Raw genomic sequence first — 12,629 nt, 5'->3', positions numbered from 1 at the left:
AAAAGGAAGGTTTCAGGTATGCTTAGATTGTAGGTTGGGGAAATTGGAGGCAGGCTAACTAGAAGCAAGGCATCCTATGTGATTAGTTTATGTGTGTTTGGCTGGTTGATCCTGATTTGGAAGTGGGGTAAAAAATTGGGAAGCTGGTAGTCATTGATCACATCCTGATGTTCTAAGCCAGCTGCTGTAGAGGCTGTGGGTTGGCTCCCTGGACTGGTTGCTGTAAGGGTTGTGGGCATATAGGTCTATCCATTGTCTCACTAGCCATGAATGCAAGACAACAATTTAACCTGTAGGGCAAGTTTATTCATTTATTTAACACTATGGTCTTTTGCCAGCTTGTCCAGTGAATCAGAAATTAAAATGAGGGCTGAAACTAGTCAATCTGTAGGTCAAAGTTTCCTTCCTCCTATCTGATTTGTCAGTGTTGGCAGAGACGTGCTCACCACATTAATGTTACCAGTGTGCTTTTGGTGGACCGGAAATGCCCATTGATGCTGAAACTTCTTGGCTAGTTATCAAACAGCTTTAGGGCAGTTACTCTGATGAGTCTGTGCTAATCTTTTTTTTCGAGATGGAGTCTTGCTCTGTCACCCAGGCTGGAGTGCAGTGGCGTGATCTTGGCTCACTGCAACCTCTGCCTCCTGGGTTCAAGCAATTCTCCTGCCTCTGTCCCCCCGAGTAGCTGGGATTACAGGTGTGCGCCACCACGTCCGGCTAATTTTTGTATTTTTAGTAGAGACAGGGTTTCGCCATATTAGCCAGGCTGTTCTCGAACCCCTAACCTTGTGATCCACCCACTTTGGCCTCCCAAAGTGTTGGGATTACAGACATGAGCCATCGTACCCGGCCAATTCTGTCCTAATCTTATGTTAGCCTTCAGAGCTGAGAATGCTGTCCTGACTCCAGCTACACAGTCCTGTGGAGTTAGGGGGCTATCTTTAAGTTGTTTACAGTTTCTTTCATGTATAGTTGTTGCCACTTCCAGGAATACTCCTTCCCCCATGAGGCAAACTCATCTAGCTTTGTAACATTGTTGCAGGACTTTTCCTTAGTTAAGCTAAAGACAGGGTCCTTGTCCCACAGCCACATATTTAGGCTTGCCTGCGGTTTGAAGGGTGAGTAAGGCAGGATTTTATTGGTTGAAAAGGAACAAAAAGGGGGAACAGGGATCCTCCACAAAGCCAGAGTCCTTGCTGGTGTGTTTCCCGCCTCCCGTTTGAATCCCAGATTCCACACAGGAAGAGGAGGGGCCAGGCTTCTGCAGCTCCACCCCAGTGCACATTCCCAGTGCAGGCTGGTTGGAGTTTTGCCAGGGACCCCCTCCCACCTGGCTGTCTCAACATGAAAGTATGATACACCTTGATTCAAAATATGAATATATCCCATGGGGCCTGGCACCTGAAGTATGTAGGCTGTGGAGGAGTAACGTTGTTTGAAATGTACTGAGTCAAAAACTACTCTGAAAATTCTTCCACTTATCACATACTAAAATTATAAGCTAAGGATTTGGTTCTCTTGATTGAGGTTTAGTCAAATAGAAACGTACTCAATATGTCAGAGGCATTCAAACCAAAGCGACTCCATCTTGAACAGGGGGTGAGTAAAATGAGGCTGAGACCTGCTGGGTTGCATTCCCAGGAGATTAGGCATTCTTAGTCAGGGGATGAGATGGGTCAACAAGATACAGGTGACAAAGACCCTGATAATAAAACGGGAGCGGTAAAGAAGCCTGCCAAACCCAACAAAACCAAGATGGCAATGAAAGTGATCTATGGTTGTCCTCACTACTCATTACATGCTAATTATAATACATTAGCATGCTAAAAGACACTCCCACCTGTGCCATGACCATTTACAAATGAAATGGCAATGTCAGGAAGTTACCCTATATGGTCTAAAAAGGGGAGGACGCTTCAGTTCTAGGAACTCCCCACCCTAATCCCGAAAAACTCATGAATAAGCCGCCCTTTGCTTAGCATATAATCAAGAAATAACCGTAAGTATACTCAGTCAAGCAGTCCATGCCACTGCTCTGACTATGGAGTGGCCATTCTTTTGTTTCTTTATATCTTTAATAAACTTGCTTTCATTTCACTCTGTGGAATTGCCTTGAATTCTTTCTTGGAAGAAGTCCAAGAACCGTGTCTCAGGGTCTGGAATGGGACCCCTTTCAGATAACAAATATGCAGTGTATACAATAACAAGTGTCTCATATTTTAAAAAATAGAAATCATGCAAAATATAATTTATAAGAATTCTTCTGTTTGTAGAAGATGAGCTTTGATAGCAGTTAGAATACATTAGAAATACATATTAACTTTTTTCTCCCTCAAATATTAACTTTTGTATCTAATTTTAAAATCATAATTTATATTCCTTTTTTCTTTCATACCTGGTCCCGCAGATATATTCTTTTCCTTGATAAGAGACCTCTAATTTTATAAGCTTTAAGACCCACAGTATTTTTCAACAAAATGATTGACACAAGATAATTGGTATCTTCCCTGAAGCTTGTTTTAATCCTTTTTGAGAGTTTTCTTTCTTCTTACTCAAATATATACCTTTGAAATTCCTAGAGTGAATTATTCCTTTTATTTATGACCACTCTCCCAAGTTATATTTTGATCTGGGTGGGAAATTTCAGTAAGTGCTATTTTATGGCATAACATGTAGTGTCAATCATTATTTTTTCATTAAGCCCTTTATATATGTAGGCATTTTAGTCTGTTTGTGCTGCTATACCAAAATACTGGACAGTGAATAATTTACAAAGAACCAAAATTTATTTCCCACAGTTCTGGAGTCTGGGAAGTCCAAGATCAAGGCACCAGCAGGTTCAGTGTCTAGTGATGGGCATGGTCTCTGCTTCCAAGATGTGCCTTGTTGCTGCATCTTCCAGAGGGGAGGACTGCTGTATCTTCATGGCATGAGGAGAAGGGCAAGACAGTCAAACACTAACACTTCATGAAGTTTCTTTTATAAGGACCTTAATCCCATTTATGAGGGAGGAGCCTCATGGCCTAATCACCTCTTAAAGGCCCCACCTTTTAATACTATGACATTGGCAATTAAGTTTCAGCATCTGAATTTTGGAGTGGACACATTCAAACTATAGCAACTGGTAATGTATAAAATTAATTCATAAAGGAATGACCTGAGTTTGTTGATGTATCTTTGACAACTGGCTTTAGTGCAAAAAATTCTCAGCTTTATAATCACAAAAGCAGGGACAGAAAAAGAACAATAGGTTGGGTACAGTGCTTGAGCCTGCAATCCCAGCACTTTGGGAGGCCAAGGCAGGAGGATGGCTTGAGTACAGTAATTCAAGACCAGCCTGGGGAACATAGCGAGGTACTGTCTCCACCAAAAAACCCCACAACAACAAAAACCAAAATAAACAAAAATCACACAACATTAAAAAGTCCAACATACTCATAGAAAGAAGTCAAAATACAAACCTGCTTCCAATACCAAAGGAAAACCACAGCCCTCAATTCCTCTTTTAGGATTGTTTTCATGGTTTCAGGGTTGACCTTAAACTAGTTTTGCTGTTTTTCCAACTCATGCCTCTCTTTACATTCTGTCCAGATAGGAGATTGTGGTTTTGTTGGGTCTGAAGGGCCTTACTGGGTCAGGAAATGAAATGATTACAATGATTTAATACCTTTTACCTAGTCAAAGTTCCAACATATGGTCATGATTTGAAATTTCAATTGGAATAATGTTTTGGAAGATTTTTGTAAATCATAAGTGTTGTACAAACATTACTTTGTTGATGTTGTCATAAGCAGGATTGGTTACTTTGTATCAAAAGAGATTTAGCCTCTTAATGAAAAAAATCTCTGGTATAACATTAAAGATTACATTAAAACTCGCGTTTACCATTAAAGATAATTTTCTAGGCTTTGGCAGTAAAGGTTATGGTCTACCAGCATGGGGGAAAGGGAAAAAGACTGAAAGTAACTGCATGCCCTTATTTAATCATAATTTGGTTCCTTCCAGTTTCTTTGCAGCTAACTCCACCAGCAGATAATTAAATAATGCTGATTATGGCTACAGAAATATACTTTAGTATGTATAAATTTAAGTCAAAAATGTAGTATAAGGATGACTGGCCAGGAGCGATGGCTCATGCCTGTAATTCCAGCACTTTGGGAGGCTGAGGCGGATGGATCACTTGAGGTTAGGAGTTTGACAACAGCCTGGCCAGCATGGTGAAACCCTGTTTCTACTAAAAAATACAAAAAATTAACTGGGCATGGTGGCGGGCACCTGTAATCCCAGCTACTCGGGAGGCTGAGGCAGGAGAATTGCTTGAACCCAGGAGGCGGAGGTTGCAGTGAGCTGAGATCATGCCATGGCACTCCAGCCTGGGCAACAAGAGCAAAACTCCGTCTCAAAAAAAAAAAAAAATTAGCCGGTGTGGTGGTGCATGCTTATAGTCTCAGCTACTTGGGAGGCTGAAGTGGGAGAATTGCTTGAACCCGGGAGGCAGAGGTTGCAGTGAGCCAAGATTGCACCACTGCACTCCAGCCTGGCCTACAGAGGGATACTCTGTCTCAAAAAAAAAAAAAAAAAAAAAGGATGACTTACAAAGAAGGAAAGAGTCACTCTAAGGAAAAAGCAGAGTATGAAAAGGAACCCTGAAATATTCAGGCTTTCTACAGGGAAAATGTCTATCTAGCCATTAAAATAAAATTGATTAAAATATTCAATTACAGACAGAGATAAATGCTAAAATGACCAATGCCTTTTTTTTTTTTTTTTTTCCGAGACATGGTCTCGCTGTGTCACCCAGGCTAGAGTACAGTGGCACGATGTTAGCTCACTGCAAACTTCGCCTCCTGGGTTCAAGTGATTCTCCTGTCTCAGCCTCCAGAGTAGCTGGGATTACAGGTGCCCGCCACCACGCTAATTTTTGTATTTTTAGTAGAGACGGAGTTTCACCATGTTGGCCAGGCTGGTCTTTAACTCCTGGCCTGAAATGATCCACCCACCTTGGCTTCCCAAAGTCCTGGGATTACAGGCCTAAATTACAGGCCTTTTAATATATGCTGTTAGACTAAAGACAAGTTATGTCTGTAGCTTTGCTTCTTCCATATTCTTTTTTTTTTTTGAGATGGAGTCTTGCTCTGTCACCCAGGCTGTAGTGCAGTGGCGTGATCTTGGCTCATTGCAACCTCTGCCTCTCGGGTTCAAGTGATTCTCCTGCCTCAGCCTTCCGAGTAGCTGGGATTACAGGGGCCCACCACCATGCCCAGCTAATTTTTGTATTTTTAGTAGAGATGGGGTTTCACCATGTTGGCCAGATTGGTCTTCAATGTGATCCATGGCGCCCGGCCATATTAATTTACTTTTATTAAATGTCTCACTAAAATAGTTTCTTGAAACAATTTTATTGGGTTAAAAATATCTGCTGGGCATGGTGGCTAACACCTGTAATCCCAGCACTTTGCCAGGCCGAGGTGGGCGGATCACATGAGGTCAGAAGTGACTTGGCAGGCTGGTGAAACCCTGTCTCTACTAAAAATGCAAAACAGCCGGGTGTGGTGGTGCATGCCTGTAGTGCCAGCTACTCGGGAGGCTGAGGCACGAGAATCACTTGAACCTGGAGGAAGAGGCTGCAGTGAGTCAAGAATGGGCCACTGCACTGCAGCCTGGGCAACAGAATGAGATCCTGTCTCAAAAAAAAAAAAAAAAAAAGTGTGAATCACAAATTGCAATGAAATTATTTAAAGATATGATTAACATTTGCTTTGGAGAATATTTGGGTGGTCTGAGGTTATCTATGTTCAGGAATTTTAAGTTCTAGGATAAATTATATGTATATTTTTGAAAATAGAGGGTACATTTTCAAATCTTAAACATGCTTTGGTTTAAAAAGATAACATTTTAGATTGGTCTGGGGTTTTTTCAAATTGTTATTTCAATCTGGTTCAAGCCACTTTTAGGCATGACTCCAAAGTTGCAGTGAAAATATTATTCCTGCAGAAAGAAGCGGAGTATTTATCATCAATAACTTATATTGCTACAAGGTTACAAAACTGATGTATTATCTTTACACAAATGCGGAGTAAAACATAATAGGAGTAATAATAAAAAAAACAGTTCAACATTGTTAAAACCCAGGAAGACTTAAAACATATTCAACAAACAAAAGGAACTTCAGGATCCTACTCACTTCAGCTGAGACAAGTCTGTCACTAATTTTCTGCAGCAAGGCAAATTGTTCACTCTGGGTATATCAGCGTTGGGAGATCACAATACTATGTTGATTTCACAGTCCAACCTTCCCTTCATTTCTTGGTTTTATTTTTTCACCTATAATATAGTTTTGAAACTTTGTGCAGAAAAAAAGTGAGGGGGGAAATGCATAGAAATGAATTTCAGAAATTTCCTTTCAAAGTGAGTAGATAGGAAATTTGAAGGGAAGAGAGAATACATATGAACACAATCTATTATGAAGGAAAGCATTACTGATTATGATAGATACTAGTTTTGAAGACATGAAATAAAAGACAATGAGCAACCAGATTTTTGCTCCAACAATGGAAGGAATATTATGATGCATTTAGTTAACAGACTATAAAGTATTAAAATGAGTCTTTAAAATATAGGGTAATATTTGGTATTTGCATATTACACACTTTCTCCTTTGAAAAGCATTTTCGCAATTAGTCCTTTCAATCTCTACAACCAGGTGGGCTATCCTTTTAACCCAGGGAGGGTCAATGGATTCTGGGACAGGCCCCAACCACAGCTGCCGCTGGACCGTGGGTGGGGTCATTCCAAGATCCAGGCAGAAGCCCAGTTCCCAGCTCAGCAGACACCAGCCTCTATGGTCCCACAGCCAGGGGAGGGAGAGCCTCCCGAGAGCGACTGCTACCGCCACCGTCCTTCCCTGAAATGCAGGTTCCTGTTCACAGCCTGCGGAAAGAGTGCCAGCCACAGTCAGGAAATGTTAAGGTCCTGGGCGAAGGAGGGTTTGTGGCTTCAAAATGATACGGGTTTGATTCCTCAGACATTCTCTTACTGTGAGGGACCTTGGGCAGTCTCTCTGAGCCTCAATTTTCTCATTTGTAGAGCGGACATATTTTGCTTTATTCCATGGGGTTTACTGATGATTAAATGACACAAAGCAATCAAGGTCTCAGCTTACAGGGAACCATCTGTAGGGGACTGGGGAAATTTTCATCTGTAAAATGAGCACAGCGTAGATTCCAATCTGTCACCCAGTGAAGAGCGATCTCATCTCACTGTAACCTCCGCCTCCAGGGTTCAAGCGATTCTCCTGCCTCAGCCTCCTGAGTAGCTGGGATTACAGGCGCGTGCCAACACACCCGGCTAGTTTTTGCAATTTTTTTTTTTTTTTTTTTTTTTTTTTGAGAGGGAGTCTCGTTCTGTCGCCCAGGCTAGAGTGCAGTGGCGCGATCTCCACTCACTGCAAGCTCCGCCGCCTCCTGGGTTCACGCCATTCTCCTGGCTCAGCCTCCCGAGAAGCTGGGACTACAGGCGCCCGTCACCACGCCCGGCTAATTTTCTTCTTTTGTATTTTTAGTAGAGACGGGGTTTCACCGTGTTTGCCAGGATGGTCTCGGTCTCCTGATCTCGTGATCCTCCCGCTTCGGCCTCCCAAAGTGCTGGGATTACAGGTGTGAGCCACCGCGCCCGGCCTAGCTTTGTATTTTTAGTAGAGACGGGGTTTCATCATGTTGGTCAGGTTGGTCTTGAACTCCTGACCTCATGATCCATCCGGTCTCCCAAAGCACTGGGATTACAGGCGTGAGCCACCGCGCCCGGCGTGATAGTAAACATTGCTTTGTAAACATAACTGCAATCCACGCCTCCCCCCCGCTTTTTTGTTTGAGACGGAGGCGCGAGCCACCACGTCCGGCTAATTTTTGTATTTTTATTAGAGACTGGGTTTCACCATGATGGTCAGGCTGATCTCGAACTCCTGACCTCATGATCCGCCCGCCTCGGCCTCTCAAAGTGCTGGGATTACAGGTGTGAGCCACTGCTCCCGGCCTCCCACCCCTTATTCTAAATGACATTTGTCATCCAAAATATGGGGGCTGGAGGAGAAGATCCAGAACCCAAGGAAACATGATCAACCAGGGCAACTAATCGAGAGGGCAGGACAGGCTAAGCCTCAGCTCTTCTCTGAATATCTGGGACCCCAGTCGCAGCCAAGTGAACCGCCCGCGGCCGCTGCTCGGGCGGGAAGCCTTCACTGGGATCCCACAAGCCGACGCCCGGGATCCGGCGTGGGGCGCTGGGAACTGAGCGGTGGAGGAAGGCGGAGGGGTTAGGGGCGGGGTCCTAGGGGAGGAGTTAGGGGGAGGGGCTTTGACGTTGGGGCGGGGCTAAGGGCGAGACCTCGCCGAGTTCCACCGTTGCGCTCGCCACGTCTTCCTTAGCTAGCTTGTTGGGGACAGGCAGGGGGAGGGAAAACTGAGCGGGGCGGGAACTATCTCCTCTCGCGAGAGCTGGCGACGGCGGCGGCGGCGACGGCGGCAGCAGCGGCGGCGGCGGCGGCGGCGGCGTGTCCGTGAGAGTGGTGTGGGGGCAGGGAGGAGAGGCGGCGGCGGCAGCGTCCAAGCTACGCCACTTGGGTCGGGGCGTTGGGAGCGGGAGTGCAGAGCGTGGTCGTGGCGGCGGCGGTGAGAAGAGCGAGGCGGAGGAGGGGGTGCCATGGCCGGACAGCAGTTCCAGTACGATGACAGTGGGAACACCTTCTTCTACTTCCTCACCTCCTTCGTGGGGCTCATCGTGATCCCAGCGACATACTACCTCTGGCCCCGAGACCAGAATGCCGGTGAGTCCCGCCGGCCTTTGCCCGCGGACCCGCGCAGGCCGCCCCAGCGCCCCCAGGCCCTGTGGCGCCCGGCCCCAGCCCTCGGCGTCCGGGGTGACAAGGACCGTGCGGCCCGGCCTGTGTCCAGCGTCCGCCACTGGCGGGGCCCGGGTCGGCGGCGTTTCCCTCGGCGCTTCTCCACCTCCCTTCATTGTCCTCAGGAGTTTCGCTCGCTCCATCTTCTCCATTGTTGTGGACGCTCCTTGCAGTCTCCTCCTGCCTCTTTGTCTTCTCTGCCTCTGCTTTTATTGGGGATTTTTCTTTATGGAGGAAGCGAGATGGGATGGGGAGGATGGGGACTTGGGAGGTGAGCAAAGAGTTGGCCAGGGAAGAAACTGAAGGTGCGGGCACAACTCTCAGTCCCTCCAGTTCGCGGCCCTCCTCCCCCGACTACTGTTTCCCTGTTGCAGCTGCTCTTAACAGATGTTTTGAGGCATCTCTGAGCCGGGTGGCACGCTTAGGACTCCGACTGAGCTCTCCACCGCCTACCCCCGTCACTTCCTCCCGTTGCTTTTTCATTTGTTCACTCACTGTGGGGGGTTGGAAGCAATGCTGTTATTCCTCTTAGCAAAAATAGGATTTTTTCTATTTCCTTTTCTTTGGAGTTTCCTGTTTGTGACGGAAAAAGTGCAAGTATGAAGGGTTAAGTCTCGTTTAATTAATCTTATAGGGAATTTTGAGGTAGTGGGTCGATTTGCTTTTGGTTCTAAGTCTTTTCACATTAAACAACATCGAATTAAAGCACAGAATAACAGATTCTTTTCATATTTCACTTTATGTTTGGGTAATGTTTGCATCCATTTGTTGCACTCTACTAGGACATATGGCAGATGATATTCTTAAAGCTGATGTAACTGCGAGGGCCTAATGGGTTATTTATGGTAGTGTTAACAGTAAGGAGTAGGTTTTGAGTATTAACAACTTAGGGAAGGCTTTCTGTTTCACAAGAGCTGTGCTAACTTGCTTAAATATCTTCTCTTCAACTGGGTGTGCTGGAGGTCTATGTTGTCCAGGTTACATATTCTACTTCGGGGAAGTTGTTAACAGTGAAGCATTGAATCAGCTCAGAACTTGTTATGCTGAATGGATTCAATGCCCTGTAACATTCTTTTTCCCCCCCGCCCGTTGTGATCTGCAGGAAACTAACATTCTTGACTTGGAATAGAACTAAAATAAATTTAGGATAAATAGTAAAGGATTCCATCATTTTGCACCTTTGACAGTAAGTTAAAAAATCCATTAGATGCAAAACTCTGTGCACAGTTACCAGTCTTAATACTTTTCTTACTCAATGGGTAGTTTATGAAATTTGGATTTTGGACTGTTGTGCCTTATTTCCTAAGTGCATTTAAATTGTGTAGGTTCTTCCTCGATGTTGAAAAAGGAAAAAAAATATTGGGTAGGTTCTTTGGACAGTGGTTGTGTATAAGTGAAGTCTTAATACTGTATTGACTTATTCTTGTCTGCAAAACCTAGGTCATTCTTGTCGTTGTGATATTTCAAGTTAAAAGGGTTCACTTTTCAGTAGTTTTATTTTCACCTAACAACCATTATGTGTGCAATTGGTAGTGTAGAAGACAAAAAGATACTGGGAGAGTAGTCGGTGGTTTTGGCTAGAATGTGTTTTGATCAGGCAGAGCAAAGGTATAAAAAATGTTTTGAGAAACGGCCCTGATTTCAGAAATTAGCCATCATTTTTTAATCTACATTGGATTTTTGAAGTTTTTCTTTTTAAAGTGGAGAGAGTCTCATTTGCCCAGGCTGGTCTTGAACTCGCTTCAAGCCCCCCGACTAGCTGGGCTTACAGACTTGAGCCACCGTGTCAGGACGGATTTTTGAAATTTGAAAGTCATATTTTCATGGTGAGTTTTGTATTATAAAATTCATCTGATTTCATAGACGAATCATACTATTTATTTATGTATTTATGTATGTATTTATTTTTTTGAGACAGAGACTCACTCTGTTGCCCAGGGTGGAGTGCAATGGCTCGATCTTGACTCTTTGCAGCCTCCACCTGCTGGGTTCAAGCAGTTCTGCCCCAGCCTCCTGAGTAGCTGGGATTATAGGCATCCATGCCTGGCTTATTTTTGTATTTTTAGTAGAGATGGGATTTCACCATGTTGACCAGGCTGGTCTCCAACTCCTGACACCAAGTGATCTGCCCTCCTCGGCCTCCCAAAGTGCTGGGACTACAGGTGTGAGCCACCACGCCCTGCCAACAAGTCATACTTGACCCCCCTCAGTATGTAAGTGTCTTTGAAAAAGTGGTGGTAGTTTAGGTGGAGGGGATTAACGCTATTTGTAAATCATGGAGTTCAACTTTTACTTTATTTAATCTTCTTAAAAATGCAGTGAGGTTGGCTGGACGCAGTGGCTCACACCTGTAATCCCAACACTGTGGGAGGCTGAGGTGGGCGGATCACCTAAGGTCAGGAGTTCAAGACCAGCCTGGCCAACGTGGCAAAACCCCATCTCTACAAAAATACAAAAAGTTAGCTGGGCGTGCTGGCGGACGCCTGTAATCCCAGCTACCCGGGAGGCTGAGGCAGGAAGAATTGCGTGAACCCGGGAGGTGGAGGTTGCAATGAGCCGAGATTGTGCCACTACACTCCAGCCTGGGCAACAAAGTGAGACTCTGTCTCCAAAAAAAAAAAAAATGCAGTGAGGTAGGTTCTATTATTATCTCCATTTACCGGTAAAGAAACTGGGGGTAGAGTATGTAAGTAATTTTCCTTTATGGTTAAGCTTGGATTAGAACATTGATCACTTAGCTTCAGAGCCCTGTGTGGTTTCTACACTGCTAGATAGAAAGTTAGGTGAGCTATTATGGGTGTCAGTTTGCCCCTGTTTTACATCAGGCCCTCTGCTTCAGGCTTGCCTTAGTCAGTATGCATATTTTGATGTATTTGTTTGGTCTTGCTCAAAATTGTGTTATGAAAATTAAGGTGAACACTTAAATGCTATTCTAATCATTATGAAAATTATTGGGCACCGCTTGGACTCTAATAACTTGAGTTGTTTCTGTAGAATTACAGTTGTATTAAAAGGATGTTTTCATCATAGTGACTTTTTTCTGCAGCTCAGTTGCAGTATCTTGAATATCAAAGAGAAATCTTGAATTACTGCTTCATTCAAAGCTCTGAAAAAGGAAGTTTTTTCAGAAGTTTTTGCAAAATAATTTGCTGACTTGTACTGACAGAAGGCTACTTAATAATCCTTATCTCACTTAGGAAATAGTTATGTTCTGCTCTTGGAATATTAATTTATTTGGTTATTGGTGCTATTTTAGACCTTACAGGGTCTGTTTGGGTATAAATGCTGTGTTATCTTTCTAAAATCTGAAAAATTCTGAAGCACATTTGTTCTTAAGGATTTTAAATAAAAGATGAGGACCCCGTAGTACTGTTTTGGGGAAACACACCACCATATATATATATATATATATATATGTGTGTGTGTGTGTGTGTGTCTATATATGTGTATATGTATATGTGTGTATATATATATATAAAAGTATTTTTATTTTTTGAGATGGAGCCTTGCTCTGTCACCCAGGCTGAAGTGCAGTGACATGATCTCGGCTCACTGCAACCTCTGTTTCCCGTGTTGAAACGATTCTCATGCCTCAGCCTCCTGAGTAGCTAGGAAAACTAGTGTGAGCCACCATGCCTGGCTTATTTTTGTATTTTTAGTGGAGATGGGGTTTCACCATGTTGGCCAGACTGGTCTCGAACTCCTGACCTCAATTGATCCACCTGCCTCAGCC

The 12,629-nt window shown here is 44.1% G+C and overlaps 1 protein-coding gene across 1 annotated transcript in view; it reads left to right on the top strand.

The window, feature by feature from the left end:
• The first annotated feature begins 8,388 nt into the window (after positions 1–8,388).
• SEC63 (SEC63 homolog, protein translocation regulator) overlaps positions 8,389–12,629 on the top strand; it is an 86,763-nt gene continuing 82,522 nt past the window's right edge. Inside the window, exon 1 of the mRNA XM_050786712.1 lies at positions 8,389–8,821. Coding sequence (XP_050642669.1) covers positions 8,698–8,821 — 124 coding nt within the window. The 5' untranslated portion in view covers positions 8,389–8,697. The remainder of the gene's footprint in view (positions 8,822–12,629) is intronic.

Source organism: Macaca thibetana, chromosome 4 (assembly GCF_024542745.1).
Source record: "Macaca thibetana thibetana isolate TM-01 chromosome 4, ASM2454274v1, whole genome shotgun sequence".
NCBI classification, from domain to species: domain Eukaryota; kingdom Metazoa; phylum Chordata; class Mammalia; order Primates; family Cercopithecidae; genus Macaca; species Macaca thibetana.
Note: the sequence above shows the minus strand (reverse complement) of the source record. Positions and strands in the feature narration are given on the sequence as shown.